Source organism: Oryctolagus cuniculus, chromosome 9 (assembly GCF_964237555.1).
Source record: "Oryctolagus cuniculus chromosome 9, mOryCun1.1, whole genome shotgun sequence".
In the NCBI taxonomy this organism is placed as follows: Eukaryota; Metazoa; Chordata; class Mammalia; order Lagomorpha; family Leporidae; genus Oryctolagus; species Oryctolagus cuniculus.
This window is the reverse complement of record NC_091440.1, coordinates 130,348,082-130,367,449: the sequence shown is the minus strand read 5'-3', so window position 1 is coordinate 130,367,449 and position 19,368 is coordinate 130,348,082. Positions and strand designations below refer to the sequence as shown.

General features: G+C 41.6%; 1 protein-coding gene across 4 annotated transcripts in view; it reads left to right on the top strand.

Moving 5' to 3' along the window:
- Positions 1 to 19,368, top strand: part of CPNE8 (copine 8) — a 263,087-nt gene that overhangs the window by 132,298 nt on the left and 111,421 nt on the right. For all 4 annotated transcript variants that reach the window (XM_051850927.2, XM_002712675.5, XM_070049629.1 and 1 more), the window contains 3 exons: positions 2,420 to 2,483; positions 14,532 to 14,635; positions 17,784 to 17,888. In XM_051850927.2, the coding sequence (XP_051706887.2) occupies positions 2,420 to 2,483; positions 14,532 to 14,635; positions 17,784 to 17,888 (273 nt within the window). The remainder of the gene's footprint in view (positions 1 to 2,419; positions 2,484 to 14,531; positions 14,636 to 17,783; positions 17,889 to 19,368) is intronic.

Genomic DNA, 19,368 nt, shown 5'->3' with positions numbered 1-19,368 from the left:
CAGGTAGACGCTCCATCAGGCTGTTTAGTTTGTTGTGATGTCGAAAAATAATCTTATGAGCCACAGACAAAAGTAAGAGAGGAAAGACACAGTTGGGTTGAAACGTTTAGCTGATTAAGAGTATTAGGAAGATGCTATTTTTCTTCTTTGTTAATTTTTATTGCTGTAAAATACCTGAGAAGAGGTAATTTATAAAGAACTTTGACTTGTGGTTCTGGAGGCTGGAAAGTTCATGACCATGGTCTGAGCTGGCACTCGGTGTTCCTTCAGTTCATGGCAGAAAGCAGTGGGGCAAGTGACTGTGTGTGAAAGAATGATGAGGCTGGCATTGTGACCTAGCAGGTTAAGTGGCCACTGGCATCCCAGATGCGCAACGGTTCATAACTTGACTGTTCCACTTCTGATCCAACTCTCTGCTAGTGTCCGTGGGAAAGTAGCGGAAGATGGCCCAAGTGCTTGGGCCCTGCTACCCACATGGAGGACCTGGACAGAGTTCCAGAAAACACAGTGGAAAGAATGAGAAAAAGCTGAGGAAGCCAAACTTCATTTTCTGACAACCTGCTCTCTCCAAAGTAACCGCCCTGCCCCCAGCAGTGTTGAGTCAAGATTGGATTTGAAAGCATGAATTTTGGGGAAACACATTCAAACCACAGTATATGCTAACAACAATGTCTGGAACATTCTAAAAAAATCACACACACAATTAAATTAATTGATCTCTTAGTCACAGGGAGCTAGAGAAAATGGAGGATCCTGACATGCCCGGTGACCCTAATGTAAAGAAATGGTGGAAAGGAGGTTTTCTGATGGGTGGTTTCCTGAACAAACTAGAGGTAGTGTCATTAGCTTGAGCCTGAATAGTGCTCTTCTAGAGAGTTTTAAGGATGGCGAGAAAAAAAACAACGCAGTTGTAGAGTGAATATAATGTACATTAATATAATCACAACTCAGAATAATTTGACTTTTCTTTTTCTCTGCTTGTTTTCACCAAGATATAAAAACTTTAGATCCTCTATGCATGAGGATTAGGGCAGGAATGTGTCTCTATTGTAATACCTGTGGTAGATGATGAGGTGTGAAATACATTCCTGCAGACTGAAGCACTTTCTGGGTGTGGATCTACAGTTCCCAGGACTCAGAAAGCTCTGAGCTGTGGCTTGTGATAAAACCAAGAGACCATGACTCAGGAAGCAGTGACTCGTGTTTGGAGTTGGCTCTGTCCCATTGTGTCAAGCAGGGGACAGGGCAGAATGCATTCTGCATATCCCTTGTGAACTTCACTCTTGTAGGCAGCTGGAAGCTGTATGAGCATCAGTGTACCAGAGACAGGTGGCAGTCGACTGGGGGTTTACTTTTGCTTAATTTTGATTATATATGATGTACTTGCTTATATGTGGACCACTGGCTATGTTTAGGTACTTAACTGTCAGCTTACAAATGGTTTCTGTCATGAATTTTGTTCTTCCAGAGCTTACAGCCAACTTGAGTAAAGATAGGATAAAAGCAAGTCATTTTAACCATTTAAGAGTAAGGAGTGCTAATCTCTGTGCTACTGACTTAAAGCGCAATAGGGGTGCAGAGAACATGGTGCTCCATTAGGGATATGGAAGTAGAGTAGGGAACAGTAAGCATCTGACAGTGTATCAGCACATGGTCACAGCAGAGAAGAAGCAAGCACAAAGAGCAACCACCTTCACAGAAAGCGAGAAAGAGTGAAACTCAGGGTTTTAGAAATGTCGAAAATTTTGAGGCCAGAATGGTTGTGCTGTGAGCTAAATGACTACCTGCAGTTTGGGCATCCCAAATCATCAGAGCATGTTTGCTCACCTTCTAGTCCAGCTCCTTGCTAATGTGCCTTGGAAAGCAGTAGAAAATGCCTCAAGTGTTTGGACTGTGCCACACATGCCTAAGACCTGGATGGAGTTCTGGGCTCATGGCTTCATCCTGGAGAGGCTCTGTTGCAGCATTAGGGGAATGAACAGCAGGTGGAAGATAATTCTGTCTCACTCTCCCTCTCCCTCTCTCTCCATCTCTGTATCCCTCTCTGTCACCCTGCCTTTCAAATTAAATACTTATTTTTAAAAATGTAAACAACTTAGAAAATATAGAGAAAGTTTCATTGTGTTGTCTTACATTATCATATTAAATGTTAGACCCCATGGAGATATTGAAGGTTCTTGAAAAAATGGACATGTTGAAAGCAGTGTCATTTCACTTCAGTGGGAAGTGTGGTTCTATCTATGGGATAAACTAAAGATTGAAACTGGGAATGCATTTTTGATAGGATAGAGCTTACAAATTAGCAGCCTACTCTTAATTATGTAAAAATACATACTGTTAACTTCTAGTATCTGATATTAATTCTGTTTAGAATATTAATGTGCATTATGTGTTAATAGATGTGTTTCTGTTGGTTTAGAGGAATCCCAGGGAAGAAATGTGGAACAATCATACTCACAGCAGAGGAACTGAACTGCTGCAGGGTAAGTCAATATTTGGTTTAAAACATGTTTGTTAGACTTCTGCGAAATGTTGTTTCTGAAACTGTAGCTAAATCATTAATTCTCAAGTAACTTGAGCAAAAACAGATAAAACTAAGTGCTGCTTAGTTCTGTAACCTGCACGTGTTGACCTGAGACTGCATTTCACAGTCCAGCAACGGACATCAGCTAATTTAGTATTTTTGGTGAGTAAAACATATTGTTAAAAGCCAGCATTGACACTGTTAGTAGTATAATTATCAAATGGCTGCTTATACCCATCAGTCTAAATCCTACGAAAGTTTTGAAAGTTGGTGTGGAATTCCCAAGGCACTATTTGCAGTCAGTTGAGCTGAGCCCTTCCCGGTGACCTCTTTTGCTCCACGCGTACTTTAATTGAGTTGTTCCAGAATGTGTGCAGACTCTGTCTTTTGAAGCCGACTTTGGGAAGAGGACCAGCTGCCTTTCCACCAGGAATGTGGCTGCTGGAAGCGCATAATTCCTGTTTTTGGAAACCTACTATTTTTAGTAGTGACTTAGTGATGCGCCCCTTCACTGACTTCAGTGATTTCAAGTCAACAAGAGATGTAGTGCTATGGTGACTCCATGGTGGCTCGTGGAGGGCTGCCGGTGCTGTCGGCCTGCTGTGGCCCTGCACATCTCTGGGAGTTGTTCTTTCTGGAGCAAGGAAGTCTGCCCTCGATTACGCCTCCAGCACCCTTAGTTTTCAGTTTCTACCTGATGATTTTAGCAACAGAAGTTTCCCCAAGAAAGCCAAAAGCTTTGACCCTGGGGAAAGCTGCCATTTATTGCATTATATTGATTTTTTTTAAATAGGTATATATTGTGACTTTATTTACATAATGTATTTCTGAGACAGTTTTGTCAGGAAAACATTGGCTGTTACTTGGCAGTGAATGACGAAAACTGAGTGTTCTGATTGATTGCATACCTTTGGGATTCTGGGTGCAGGGATGGAGAACAGTGGGATCCTAGGAAGCCGTAGTAGCCTTACAGAGAGAACTAAAGGCAAACATGAGATTTTACGTCGGTAAAAGTATATGCAAATAGAGGCCTTGCTTTTCTTCTTCTCATTGCCCTTCTGCTCGGGCCTGCCCCTCCTAGCTCACTCCTGGCTTTCCCCGTTGGGTAACAACCCTGCCCCTGTCTGTGGCACAGTGCTCTGAGAGACGACTCAAGTTGAGCTCTGTGCTATCTTCTCAGGCTGCTCCACTACTCACTTTGACTTTCTGTGCTTGAAGCAGAAAACAATGAATGTGAACCAGTCACTGAATAATTTGAAAAGCTCTTCCAGCTCTGATCAGTGCTTACCGTAACATTAAACCTGACTGTATAAGATGTGTGAAAGTATTTTGTGGATACTAAACATGTCTACAAAAATGATACAAATACTTAAATTTAGAAATCTCATCCTAATTTTTTAAAAGATTTTATTTATTTATTTGAAACTCACAGTTACACAGAGAGAGAAGGAGAAGCAGAGTGAGGGAGATCTTCTATCTGCTGGTTCACTCCCAAGTTGGCCACAATGGCTGGAGCTGCGCCGATCCAGAGCCAAGAGCTTCCTCTGGGTCTCCCATGCAGGAGCAGGGGCCCAAGGACTTGGGCCATCTTTTACTGCTTTTCCAGGTCACAGTAGAGAGCTGGATCGGAAGTGGAGCAGGTGGGAATAGATCCGGCACTCATATGGGATGGTGGCACTGCAGGTGGCAGCTTTACCCACTACACCACAGCACTGGCCCCGCATCCTAATTTTTTCTTAAAAAGCACAATGGCGCCGCCGGTACATGGGGTTCTAGTCCCGGTCGGGGAGCCAGATTCTGTCCCGGTTGCCCCTCTTCCAGGCCAGCTCTCTGCTGTGGCCCAGGAGTGCAGTGGAGGATGGCCCAAGTGCTTGGGCCCTGCACCCCATGGGAGACCAGGATAAGTACCTGGCTCCTGCCATCGGATCAGCGCGGTGCGCCGGCTGTGGCGGCCATTGGAGGGTGAACCAACGGCAAAGGAAGACCTTTCTCTCTGTCTCTCTCTCACTGTCCACTCCGCCTGTCAAAAAAAAAAAAAAAAAAAAAAAAAAAAAAGCACAATGGGTGCTGGTGTTGTACCATACCATGTTCAGCCATCACCTGCAAGGCCAGCATCTCATATGGATACCAGTTCAAGTCCTGGCTGCTCCACTTCAAATCCAGCTCCCTTCTGATGCACCCAGGAAATCAGCAGAAGATGGCCCAACTGCTAGGGGCCCTGCGCCCATATGGGAGACCTGGGTAAAACTTTTGGCTTCAATCTAGGCCAGGCATGGCCATTAAGGCCATCTGGGTAGTAAACCAGCATTGGGAGATATTCTCTCTCTCTGTTTCTCTCTGGCTCTGTTTCTCTCTTTACTCTTCTCCCTCTCTATTCTGTACCCCGCTCTCTTTAACTTTCTCATAAAAATAATTATTTTAAAGAAAAGCAGGATTAAAGTGACAGTGATTTCTCTCAATCATATCATCTAATCATCTTGGTTCTGTAGTTGCATATGTACATGGAAAAAAAAATGTGTTTGATGAGGAAGGAAAGAAAAAAGTTCATGACCGATAAGGTAGATTTTTTTTAAAGATTTATTTATTTATTTGAAAGAGTTAATGGAGGGAGAAGGAGAGGCAGGAAGAGAGAGAGAGAGAGAGAGACAGAAAGGCAGACAGACAGACACACACACACACACACACACACACACAGGTCTTCCATCCGCAGGTTCACTCCCCAATTGGCCGCAGTGGCCGGAGCTGCGCCTATCTGAAGCCAGGAGCCAGGAGCCTCTTCTGGGTCTCCCACATAGGTGCAGGGGCCCAAGGACTTGTGCCCTCTTCCACTGCTTTCCCAGACCACGGCAGAGAGCTGGATTGGAAGTGGAGCAGCTGGGTCTTAAACTGGTGCCCATATGGGATGCTGGTACTGCATGTGGCAGCTTTACCTGTTAGGCCACAATGCCAGCCCAGGTAGAAGTTCTTGATGGTGTTGTTGACTTGCTGTTTTGTAAAAGTCTTGAATTCACTGGGATGATTCTGTGTGAGTTTACCATCAATGCTGCTTCCAGAGGGAACCTGGATACCGAGGGCATACATTTGCTTTGGCCAGGCGGAATCTTTAATGTCTTCCACTTTGGATTCTGTTGTCTTGCTTGGAAGAACATGGGAAATTCTACTATGTCTTCCATACAAAAGAAGTGGAATTTGTTAGTGATCTGGGTACTCTGACCTCCTCTTCAGCTACTAAATCTTTAAGAATATCTGGAATGACATTTCATGTACATCTTATGTTTAGAAAGTATTCATCTAAATCTAACTTTTTGTGTTAATATTGTCCACATTCTTGCTCTGACTTCATCTTTGTTTTCCTGTGTTCTGATTCTTAGCCACAGCCCTGTTGAGCAACGTCACTTTTAGTACTTAAAAACCTTGATAAAGTATTTCACACAAGTACACTCCAAGCAGTGTACATGGTTTCTTCAGAAGATTCAGTGCCTTTTTTGTTTGTAATTTAGGAAATTTTAAAAGTGCCAGTCAGCATTATTTAGAGTTTTGAATGATATAATTTTATTTCACCTTCAACACCATGCAGATCTGCCTTGTTGAGTCTTTACAACATGTTTTCACTTATTTGTTTTACATTGAGTGTAAGCTTTGGGGCCAGGCCACCTGATTTCCAGTCTGGCTGCTTTCACTGTTGAGCTGAGTGGGGTTATATTGTTGAAGCTTTAATTTCTGCATTTGTAATTATGTAATGTAGTTGATTTGAGGTGTGATCGACATAAAAAAGCTGCACATAGTTTATGGGTACAACTGGACGCGTGCAGAGATGAAGGACACTCATGAAACCATCAACTCCATGAGCAGAAGGAACCTGTCCATCACCTCCGGAAGTTCCTCCTCCCTGCGTATTCATTGTTGTTGTGCTAGGAAGGCTAACGTGAGATCTGCCCCCTAACACCTTTGGAGGTGTTAGCACAGTACAGTACGGCTCACTGCAGGTGCTGTGCTGGGCAGTAGCTCCTTAGGACTTTGCTGTTTCCCATTGCTGAAGCTCCCTGCCCTTTGAGAACTCTGGGTCTCTCCCTCCTGCCCTCCCTGGCACCTGCCTTCCTGCTCCCTACTTGCATGAGTTTTCTGTTAGATTCTTCATAGAAGTTGTGTCATGTAGCAATTTATCTTCCTCTGTCTGGCTTCCTTCACTTACTTAATATCCCCCAGATTGATCCATGTTGCTTTAAATGCCAGTATTCCCTTCTCTTTTAAGGCTGGATAGGAGTCCATGGTTCAGTGTTGTGTGTGTGTGTGTGATAGATATTTACATACTTGTTACATGTGTGCAACATTGTTACCCACTTGAAGACAGTTAGGGAGCCTCTACCTGTTGGCCTTTGTGAAGAATGTTGCAGTGATACTGAGCCTGCAGATACTCCGTTTAGTTACTAATTTGAATTCTCTTGGCTATGTGAGTATACTCAGAATGGAGAGTTCTGAATCATTTAATTCTGTGGTTTTTTTGAAGACCGTTCATATTGTCCATTTGACATTCTCACCAGCAGTGTACAAGGGCTTTCTTTTCTTGACATCCTTGCCAACATCTGTTCTCTTCTGTATGTGTGCTTTGATAACAGCCATTCTAACAAACATGAGTTGATCTTTCATTGTGGTTTGATTTGCGTTTCTCTAATGACTAGTGATACTGAGTGCTTCTGATACACATACCTGATGGCCATTTCTGTGCCTTCTTTGGAGAAATGTCAATTCAATTATTTAGCCCATTCTTTAATTTTAAAAAATCTAATTGGTGTACAAAGTGTACATATTAATGGGGTACCATGTTATGTTGAAAGCATTACGGGATAGCAGGTTAAGCTGCCTCCTGCGATGCCAGCATCCTAAATATGCGTTACTTCGGTACTGGAGTTCCACTTCTGATCCAGCTCCCTGCTGATGCCCCTGGGATGGCAGCAGGTGATGGGCCAAGTGCTTGGCTCCTGCACCCATGTGGGAGACCCCCAAAAAGCTCTTGGCTCCTGGCTTCTGTCTGCCCTAGCCCCTGGCTGCTGCAGCCATTTGAGGAGGGAATCAGAGGACAGAAGATCATCTTATGTCTTTCCCTCTCCCTCTCTCTAGCTCTACCTTTCAGATAAAATAAAAAATTTAAAAAACACACATGTATATAATGTGTAATATCTATTCAGGATAAATATATCCATCTCCTCAAACATTAACTATGTCTTTATGGTGAAAACAATTAAAATCCTGTCTTCTAGAGTTTTTTTGTTTGTTTTTAACAAAGAGAAATATAAATCATTGCCACAATAGTCCATTTTTAAATTAGGCTGCTGTGTTTTTTTGTTTGACTGTAGTTTTCTTCCCCTGTTGAATTGTAGGAACTGACTGTTTCTATATTTTGGAGATTAACCATTTGTTTGATCCTTGATTTACACATCTTTTCGTCCAATGTTTTCATTTTGTTGATTTTTTTTTCTTTGCTATACATGAGCTTTTTGGTTAGAGACCACTCCACTTATCTATTTTTGCTTTTGGGGCCTGTGCATTTGGTATCATGTAGAGGAAGTAAAAGCCAATGTCAATATCAAGACGTTGTTCCTCTATGTTTTCTTCTAAAGTGCTGATATCTTAATACCTTTCCCAGGTGGATGCTCTGTGGAAATAAAAAGGCAATGTTTGAGAGATGTGTAACTCATGAATTTATACAAATGTCTATTTTTTAATGTTACAGTCCTGATGATCTCAATTTAATATTAGGTAATTGATTACACATATGACTTTTATATCTAGTCAGATGCCAAGTAAAAGTATAATTTAGAAGTCATATTATCCTCACTCCTTGTTTTAAAAGTAGATTGAGGGCCAGCGCTGTGGCTCACATGGTTAATCCTCCGCCTGCAGCACCGGCACCCCGGGTTCTAGTCCCAGTTGTGGCACCGAATTCTGTCCCAGTTGCTCTTCTTCCAGTCCAGCTCTCTGCTGTTGCCAAGGAGGGCAGTGGAGGATGGCCCAAGTGCTTGGGCCCTGCACCTGCATGGAGACCAAGAGGAAGCACCTGGCTCCTGGCTTTGGATCGGCGCAGTGTACCAGCTGCAGCGTGCTGGCCATAGTGGCCATTTTGGGGGGTGAACCATTGGAAAAGGAAGACCTTTCTCTCTGTCTCTTTCTCACTGTCTATAACTCTGCCTGTGCAAAAAAACAAAGTAGATTAAAATTATCTGTAAAGATTATGTTTTGTTCTCAGTGATAATTGAGTGATTTACCACTATTCACAAAATGTCATGTCCCTGGAATGGATACTTGGAATATGTTGCTGAGGGAAAAAAGAAAAAAAAAACATAGTTCTCTTCCTTATTATTACTGAATAGATAGTTTGTGCACAAGAAGCATTAACCAGGTGAGTGCAGGTAAAATTTGTGCCGTGAGATTCATCTACATTATGAGAGATTAGAGTGGGAATCTGATTTATATTGGAGAGGGGGTGCCTTTGGCCTCTTTGAAAGGACGACAGGTAAGCTGAGACCTAAACAAGTAGTCATGTGTCAGCCAAGGAGCTGAATTTTAGCCGAGCACACAGCTGTGTAAGGATTCTAAGGTGAGATGGCCGTGGACTGCGTGTGTGGAATGATCCAGGAAAAGCTTTGCTGGTGCATGAAGGTGGAGAACACTGGTCAGAGTCATTTGTAGACTTTCCTGAAGATCCTGCATAGGTCTTAAGTCCAGAGGGAAAACTGAGGCATTTTCTGTTCTGAGTTGCATGGTTTCTTCCCAGTTTTAAGACCGCTGTTCTGTCTATTGAGTGGAGGATGAATTGGATAGGTTGAAGAGTGGGGATAAGACCATTGTACGTGTCCAGGTAAGAGAGAAAGTTTGCCCAGACCAGGGTGGGGGCAGTGAAGATTTTGGGGGAGTGCTGGAGGCCGAATGGCGTAACTTGGTGAGGAGTAGGAGGATAACAGAGAATGGATAGGGAGGAGTGCAGGATGCCTCATTGGGCATCCCAGTGGATGTTGATGGCACCAGTTGAGCTGGGAACATGGCAGAAGCAAGTTTATGCATGAACTTTGGGTGCGTACATTTGAATTTGTTAGAAACATCGAGTGCATTTCTTCACTGAAAAGCCTTCAATGTGTTGGGTTGGTGTGTTGAAGAGAGGCCTTGAAGATCTATCAGGAAGAATGAAGCAGAAGAGAACAAAACAAAATGCTTGGCAATGATGCTGGTGTATTTCTAGGAGAGATATAAATGGTTATTTGCCTCCCAAAATTGAGTTTCCTTTGTGCTTGAGACAGATGGAATCCCTGCTGAGTTATTAACTCGGGTAATTGCAAAAGCATATTTTTCCCAAGGTTATCTAATTTGCTGCACTGGAAACAGTCTTTATTTTGAATCAATTACTCATTTTGCAAGCCTTAAGGAATATAATTTGCAAAACTAAAAGTTGGTATTAAACTAAAAATTGGTATTTAGTTTATCAGTGATTGAATGGAAATCCATACTGTAATATGATGAATCTCTGAAGTTTCATTCATAATCAGCTTAGAGTATGCACATTTCACTGATCCGTTAGGTGTGTTCAGCATATCAGAATGTTTCCTGGAAATTCATGTTTTGGTCTAGGTGCATTGCAAGGATGTGTTAAGAAAGTCCCTGCGTAAGTCATTCTTAGACAACACTCTCTGGCAAAGTCTTTTTACTGTATGTGGAGGTTAAAGAGCATTCAGACCATGCCTGGTGAGACAGCCCTTCCTCCTCTGTCCTGTTCTTGATCTCATGGCTTGGTCATCGTGGGTGTTTCTCTCCTCGCTTCTTCCTGGAAAGGAGCATCCAGTCTCCAGCTGTCCTCACAGCTGTAAGGGAAGTGATCCTGGTTGAGAGGTTTGGGATTCTAGAGATGTCCCTCTTACTTGCGCCTCTCTTCTTTTAAATTTGTTTAAAATGTTCATGGTCAATTTGGGTAGAATCTCTCCTGCTGTATCATGAGTGTCACTCTAAGAAGTGATCACAGCTGTATGTTAGACAGTAAAGTCAGAGGCTGCTGTACCAATAGGGTCGCAGATGTGAGATACAAAGTGTGACCTTCGCAGGCTAGATATCCTCGTACTGCAGGCGCTCACTCCGAGGTCCCCGCTGGAGCATTGCTTAAGCAGTGTCAACCTATATAGGTGAGTGAATGGATGAGTGAATGAAAAGGAGAGATGACGTCATCTTCTCTAGAATGTTCTGGAATCATTGAACGGAAAGAAGGATAATTTTGGGTGGATAGTTGGTAGGTTTTGCCACACTCTGCACAGTAAGTAAGTGGCGAGGGAGAGAGGCTTTTTAGACACTGGTAACATTTTCACCAGACAGCCTTCCCCGCTGTGACCTGTTGATACTACCTGAATTCCTTGGTCATTCCACTGCGTTGTCAAGTTTTTCACATCTTTTCTCAGTTAAAAAACACAAACCCCTAAAAGATTGGTTTTAATTTTTAGATAACTACATTTTCTGCCTTAAACAAATGCTGATCGTGTCAAATTGAAAAATGTTCAGCTTCGATGATTTATGATGCTCTGGCTTGTTTACATTTCTACTTGTAGATTATGAGTGCTTGATTATATAAATTGATACAGATGATGGGTTTGGCATGATAATCAGGTAATTATATTACCAAAGAAAATGAATGTGCTTTGCTTTTCTTGACTTCCAATATCATACAAATTATTTTAAATGCACTTAGTGATACATTTTGCTGCGCTCGGGTATAATTTACAAGTAGCAATCTCACAAATAGATTGTAAACTTTGAGAGTACTTCACAAATACCATATTAAAAGGGAATTAAGAGGCTGGCGCCGCGGCTCACTAGGCTAATCCTCCGCCTAGCAGCGCCGGCACACCGGGTTCTAGTCCCGGTCGGGGCGCCGGATTCTGTCCCGGTTGCCCCTCTTCCAGGCCAGCCCTCTGCTGTAGCCAGGGAGTGCAGTGGAGGATGGCCCAGGTGCTTGGGCCCTGCACCCCATGGGAGACCAGGAAAAGCACCTGGCTCCTGGCTCCTGCCATCGGATCAGCGCGGTGCGCCGGCCGCAGCGCGCCGGCCGCGGCGGCCATTGGAGGGTGAACCAACGGCAAAGGAAGACCTTTCTCTCTGTCTCTCCCTCTCACTGTCCACTCTGCCTGTCAAAAAAAAAAAAAAAAAAAAGGGAATTAAGAGGAGAACATATGATGTAGCAGTTAAATCACAGCTTGGAAGCCAGCACCCCCTTTGAGAGCGCCCAGTTCAATTGCTGGCTACTCTGCTTCTGGTCCAGCTTCCTGCTAATGCACAACCAGAGAGACAGCAGGTGATGATAGTGCTTGGGTCCCTGGCACCCACATGGGTAACAAACTGAGCTCTGGGCTCCTGGCTTCAGCAGGCCCAGCCTTGGCTGTTGCAGGCATTAGGGGAGTCAGATAGCAGTGGAAGGTCTCTTGATCTGTCTGTGTCTGTCCCTGACTCTCTGCCTTTCAACTAAAATGAAAGTATATGAATTTTAATAATTCGTTGATCTCTTTATTCAGTGAAACATTATGATTATAAAGTAAATTAAAAATAGCACAAAGTTATAAAACAGAAGAGGGGGTGGATCACTGTGTTCTTTGAATTGTATCTGAACTACTTGAGAACTCTTCTCTTTAATTTTTTTAAAAAAATTTAAAGGTACTCAAAATATATGTTTATTTTGATGTGCAGAATTTTTGAAATCCATGCATACCTTTCTCATGATACATATTTTTTTTGCACTAAAAATAAACTTACTTTTTTTTTAACTTTTATTTAATGAATATAAATTTCCAAAGTACGGCTTATGGATTACAATGGCTTCCCCCCCATATCGTCTCTCCCACCCGCATCCCTCCCCCTTCTCACTCCCTCTCCCCTTCCATTCACATGAGGATTCATTTTCGATTCTCTTTATATACAGAAGATCAGTTTAGCATACATTAAGTAAAGATTTCAACAGTTTGCTCCCACACAAACATAAAGTGAAAAATAATAGATGATTTTTTAAATGATGATGAAATCAGATCAGACCTATTGTCATGTTTAATCCCAGTGAGAGTCAACTTGGGAATTGATAATTTCTTCTCTCTCTCTTTTTTTTTTTTTTTTTTTTTACAGAAGATCAGTTTAGTAGACATTAAGTAAAGATTTCAACAGTTTGCACCCCCATAGAAACACAAAGTGAAATATACTGTTTGAATACTCGTTATAGCATTAAATCTCAATGCACAGCACATTAAGGACAGAGATCCTACATGAGGAGTAAGTGCACAGTGACTCCTGTTGTTGACTTTACCAATTGACACTCCTGTTTATGGCATCAGTAATCTCCCTATGCACCAGTTATGAGTTTCCAAGGCTATGGAAGCCCCTTGAGTTCTCCGACTCTTATCTTGTTTAGACACGGTCATAGTCAAAGTGGAGGTTCTCTCCTCCCTTCAGAGAAAGGCACCTCCCTCTTTGAAGACCTGTTCTTTCCACTGGGCTCTCACTCACAGAGATCTTTCATTTAGGGTTTTGTTTTTTTTTTTTTGTTTTGTTTTTGTTTTGTTTTGTTTTGTTTTTTGCCAGAGTGTCTTGGCTTTCCATGCCTGCAATACTCTCAAGGGCTTTTCAGCCAGATCCAAATGCCTTTAGGGCTGATTCTGAGGCCAGAGTGCTGTTTAGGACATCCACCATTCTATGAGTCTGCTGAGTATCTCGCTTCCCATGTTGGATCACTCTCCCCTTTATTTATTCTGTCAGTTAGTGTTAGCAGGTACTAGACTTGTTTATGTGCTCCCTTTGACTCTTAGTCCTTTCATTATGATCAATTGTGAACTGAAATTGATCACTTGGACTGGTGAGATGGCATTGGTACATGCCACCTTGATGGGATTAAATTGGAGTCCCCTGGCATGTTTCTAACTACCATTTGGGGCAAGTCAGCTTGAGCATGTCCCAAATTGTACATCTCTTCCCTCTCTTATTCCTACTCTTATATTTAACAGGGATCACATTTCAGTTAAATTTCAACACTTAAGAATAACTGTGTATTAATTACAGAATTAAACCAGTCATATTAAGTAGAACAGACAAAAAAACTACTAAGAGGGATAATGTATTAAGTTGTTCATTAACAGTCCGGGCTATGCTGATCAAGTCACCGTTTTTTCATGAACTTGTGGTAGAGCCCTCATGGGTGGTGAGTGAGTCTTATTCCCATCGAATCGTCGAATACATCAACTAAAATGAAAGTATATGAATTTTAATAATTCGTTGATGTCTTTATTCAGTGAAACATTATGATTATAAAGTAAATTAAAAATAGCACAAAGTTATAAAACAGAAGAGGGGGTGGATCACTGTGTTCTTTGAATTGTATCTGAACTACTTGAGAACTCTTCTCTTAATTTTTTAAAAAAAATTAAAGGTACTCAAAATATACGTTTATTTTGATGTGCAGAATTTTTGAAATCCATGCATACCTTTCTCATGATACATATATTTCATGAACTTGTGGTAGAGCCCTCATGGGTGGTGAGTGAGTCTTGTTCCCATCGAATCATCGAATACATGTCAACATCTGGTGCGTTAACAGTGTGTGGCAGGGGCTTAGCAAATACTTCCCAAATATTAAAAACAACAATTAAAAAAAAAACATATGTTCTAAAACTGTGTATGTAAATAACTGTAGCTTTGAGTAAATACTGTGTTCCAGTACCATGGCCCAGAGTCATCAAGATTATTATTTCTTTATAGTAGGAAAATGTTAAAGGTTTTTGAAAAATAATAGTTTTAGACGAGAATGAAAATTTGCAGTGGAATTTTTAACTTGCTCAGTCCTTTCAGAAACAATTTTGTGTTGCCTGGGACTCTCCCACACTTGTCTGTTCGCGTTAAAATGGCAAACTGGTTGTCTTGTCAAGTCCTATGTGAGAGCCACAGTTACTGGTTATTTATAGCTCAAGTTTTGAGCTTTTTTTATTATTTTTGTTTGTAGGATGCTGTTCTGATGCAGTTCTGTGCCAACAAATTGGACAAGAAAGACTTCTTTGGAAAATCTGATCCTTTCCTTGTTTTTTATCGAAGTAATGAAGATGGCAGGTGGGTCTGCTTTTTATTCAGATGATATTTGAATACAAGTTTTTTTTTCTTTACACTGATAAATGGAGTAAAATATTTAGGTATTTCAAAAAATGTGATTTTTGTTAGTGAGTTATGATGTATAACTTTATAAGCATTTTATGTTTTGTTTGGTTATAATGAGTAATTTTCAGTTTTACAGAAACATTTCCACTCCTCATAAAATGATGAAATTGCATTCATACTATGGAAGCACTTTGAAAAAAACCTAAAATGCTGCAACAAGTGTGTTTTGTTATAGGCTCTTCTTACAGAAGGAAATAGACTATGTGGGTTGTGTTTTATGTGAGTTGTTTTTTTCTTTTCGTCCAGTGATAATCTGAACCTAAGATTCAGTAACATGTTTGATCATAATGTAGTAAGTTGAAGATCTTTGTTACTGGTGGTTAGATTGGTTTCTTTGTGGTTTGAATGCATATTCATGGAATTGTAGAGAGTAATTTCGTGGGTGTGGTTCTACCCTTAAATATATTTAAGTGTTCTCTGTCTTTCCTCTGTGCTGTCAGTGTTCATGAGAAAGTTTGGGGTTAAAAATGTGACTCAGGTTCTGTGTGCTAGGTTTAAATCATGATTGTGCTTCTGAATACCTGTAGGACCAAGGGCAGGTTTAGTGACCTGTGTAACACCCAATTTCAGATGGAGTAATAGCAACAGTTACCCACAGGATTAAGTACATGTGGAAGTTTTTCTGACTTGTAAGAAGAACCTAAGCATTAGCTGTTGGTGCCACCTTGCATTATATTTCTATTTTTTGTCTGCCTTAACTGTGCATAATAAAATATTAGCTAAAGAGAAAATGTCATTTGGAAGTTAAAAACGAAGGAAACAGTATAGAAAAAAAATCTGTCACTACTGCTAAACTTAGGTATAAATAAAATTACAGAGTGTGTTGTTACCAAGCAAGTGTATAGTCTGTAACATAAAAATAGAAGGTTTTCCACTTAAAGTGATATACTGGGCAGTTTGGAATGATCATTATGGGATTTTGGTTGATGCGGCTCCTGTAAAATAATGGAACATGGTATTCTTCCCTTCTGTTTTGGTGGTGAAAATGTGATCCTGTCATTTGCATCTGAACACTAACTTCCCCTGTAAAAATAAAAAAAAAAAAAATGTTTGCCAGTCCTTTCAAAGGTGGGAAAAAACTAAACAAAGGTTTAAATATCTCAAGTCCCAGTGTTGTGGTGCCTCTTCCTACGTGAGCCAATTGTTTCCTGATTTCTATTTTTATTCTTATTAGTCTTATTTATTTCTCAAGATTACTTGTGCAGTTGTTGGAATTCAAATTACATGTATTTAACGGTACTAGTGACATTTTTATTAAAAAAAATTATTACACTAGTAAAACTGACACTTAGTAAATAAAATCAACTCATTATTATACTAGTAAAACGGACACTTAGTAAATAAAATCTAAACATTTTTAAAGAATTTAAAAATTTTTAAAAATCCAGTATTATCAAATCATTTTAAAAGTCTCTTGCTAAAAATTAAGCTCATTTCAGAAAACTTTGTGTATCTGTACATACAAACATTAGTTCACAGCCAGCTTCAAATACTGTTGTGTCTTAATAGACTCACGGAGCAAAAATGCTTTCATGTGCTCCATATTTACTGTAGATCTCTATATTTGTAGATATTTTAGCCTTTGAAGACATTTATGTCAAAAACAAAGTGACAGCGAAAAGGAGAGACTGAGAAATCTTTCATTTTCTGGTTTATACTCAAATGTGCACTGTGTCCTGGGCTGGGCCAAGGCCAAGCCAGGAGCCTGGAGCTCCTCCTGGGGCTCCCACATAGTTGGCAAGGACCCAGGCACTTGGGCCATCTTCTATGTGTCTTCCTGAGGCACATCAGCAGGGAGCTGGACCGGAAGCAGAGCAGTGTGGACTTGAACTGGCACTCAGATACGGGATTCCACCACCATAGGTGGCGGCTTAACCTGCTGTGCCTCAACTCCAGCCCTTGTTTTTAGCTTTATTATGGAGTTATTTCAAAAATGTGCTGTCCTGTTTGAGGTTCATTTTATGAGAAAAAGTAAAACTAAATTTCTACTGGGACCATTAATTAAAAACCATAATTATATGTGATTATAAATTCTTACATTTTTCTTTTCACATTTTTCAACTTCACCTGCGTTCCTGTTTAGGTAATAATGTTCTTTTGGAATAGCTATTTTTGCCAGCTGGGTCTGATTTAATAAAAACATTTTCTTCCTAATGCTGCTTGTGATACACATGCATATTTCTACAGCAGCACCCCTGAGTGTTGGGAGAGCTGCCCCAGTGTCCTGTTAGCACTGCCCTAGTGAGGTGTTGCTGGCTGTCTCCACCAGTGCCTCACACAGGAGAATGGTTAGCAAGAGTCAGAAGAATCCCTGACTCAGAAATGCCTCCCTGGGAAGATGAGTCGCCTTCTTTTAAAAGATTTTATTTATTTCTTTGAGAAGTAGAGTTACGGACACAGAGAGGGAGAGACAGAGAGAAAGGTCTTCAGACTGCTATTCACTCCCCAAATGGCCGCAAGGGGTGGAGCTGAGCCAGTCTGAAGCCAGGAGCCAAGAGCCAGGACCGTCATCCAGGTGTCCCACACAGGTCCAGGGGCCCAGGCACTTGGGCCATCTTCCACTGCTTTCATAGACCATTAGCAGGGAGTTAGATTGGAAGAAGAGCAGGCAGGACTTGAACCAACACCCATATGGGATGCCAGCACCATAGGCGGAGGTGTAGCCTCCTGCACCACAATGTGACTCCCAATGAGTCACCTTCTGATGGGGAGTGAACCAGTGGATGGAATCTCAATCTCTCTCTCACTCCCTCTCCCTCCCTTCCTCCCCCCCCCCCCACCATGTAACTCTGCCTTTCAAATAAATAAATAAACCTACAAAGAAAAAAGAAGCCCTGTCCCTTCCCTTTGACTAAGATTTCCCCTTAAACTGCAAGTTCTCTTTCTCTTCAACATTTTAAATTTATGTCTTCTTTTATTACATGATGCGTCAGCAACAGAGGGCCTCATAATGTAAGTTTTGCACAAAAAGAAAGGGATGACAAAACAATACATACTAATTGAAGTATGAAAATAATGGGAAACTCTTTTTTTTTTTTAACAGTTTTACAATTTGCCATAAAACAGAAGTTGTGAAAAACACCCTGAACCCTGTGTGGCAGGCCTTCAAGATCTCCGTGAGAGCGCTATGCAACGGAGACTACGACAGGTGAGAGAAGGGACAGCTTGGCTGAGACGCTGATTGTTGACTGCGGATCTGATCATCTAAGCCAGATTTCAGGCAACAGCAAAGTGGTTTATTTACCTTTGTAGATGTTTATTTATAAAAGCATATGATTTATTTGAAAAATTTGAAACAACTTTTAAAAAGTTCCAAATGATTTGGGGAAAAGGGATAGTTTACCTAATTAAGATTTGGGTAAACTGATGGATTTTCTGACAACAAAAATGTTCCAAGTGCTAGAAAATTGTTAGTTTAGGTTTGTACTCGTTATTCTGAAGTCACTGTGGTATTTTCACTGCGTCAAGTCTGCAGCAGAAGGAGCAGGTACACCGGAGGTGCCGGCGTGTGGCTGGGCTGTCACCAGCTCCGGCAGATCCTTGAGGACATTGCTCAGCCTTGTCCCTTCGTGAAGGAGCCCCAGATGCAGAACAGGGGGACTTTGGTGTTTTACAGGTGGCTCAGTGCAGTAGTCCCACACATCTTCCCACATTGTACCTGGACGTTTCTTAATGTCCAAGTTTTTTTTTTTTTTTTCCTGTTTTTAAATGAAATTATTTGTAGAGTTACAATATAAAAAGCAACACATCCCCAGAGAAAAGCAACCATGACAAGTTAACACCCAGTGTCATTGTTGTTTTAGTTATCTTGCTACTTCTCTATTTAAAAAATGGAAGTTATGCCATCAACGAGTGATTCAAAGAGTGATTATTGGTGTATAATTAAGGTTGCTTTTGAGGTTCATCATTCCACTTGAATTCGTTATTCATTCTCATCAGGTGGTTTCCACTTAGCAACGTCAGTATAGGTATCCTGGTAGAAACTCAGACTCACAGGCCCCAGTGACTGACTGAGCTAGAGACCAGTACTCTAGGTTTTGACAAGACTTCTGAGGGATGTGTCGCTCCCCCTCTTCGCGGAGGAACGACACAGGACCCTGCGCTGTTCTTTCGTCTGCTCGGCCCTCCCCGGGTTTGCTGCTGGTCCTTCCCGGGTTGGCTGCCGATCCTTCCACCTCCGTGGAAGGGCGGTTCCCCCTGCCACTTTCCCCACTTACGCGGGGGAGCGGCACATCCTTTAGATGTTCCTGGTGCATGTTGTCTCTCTCCTCCTTTATAGTCCTCTTCCACCAATCCCAACTCTACTACCCACACGCCGAGTACGCTGCTCTCCTCCAATCAGGAGCGGGATCAGCTCCTGCAGGTTACTGGTTGAACTGGAGGCAGCTGTGTAGAAGTTGTTTACTCCTCTCCCAGCATCATATTGTGGGAGAGCAGATGCATAGAATAAGTCTTAATTCCAGTAACTTAGTCTAGTCCGAGTTGCTCCCCACAGGGATGCTGCCCCATGCTGAGTGTCAGAAATGTTGTTGCAAGACAGAGATCTTCAGCCGTGGAGAATTGAGTGCCTCACTCCTCATAGAAGAGCTGTGTCCTCTATGTACTTTCCTTACTCCCTGTAGAGAATC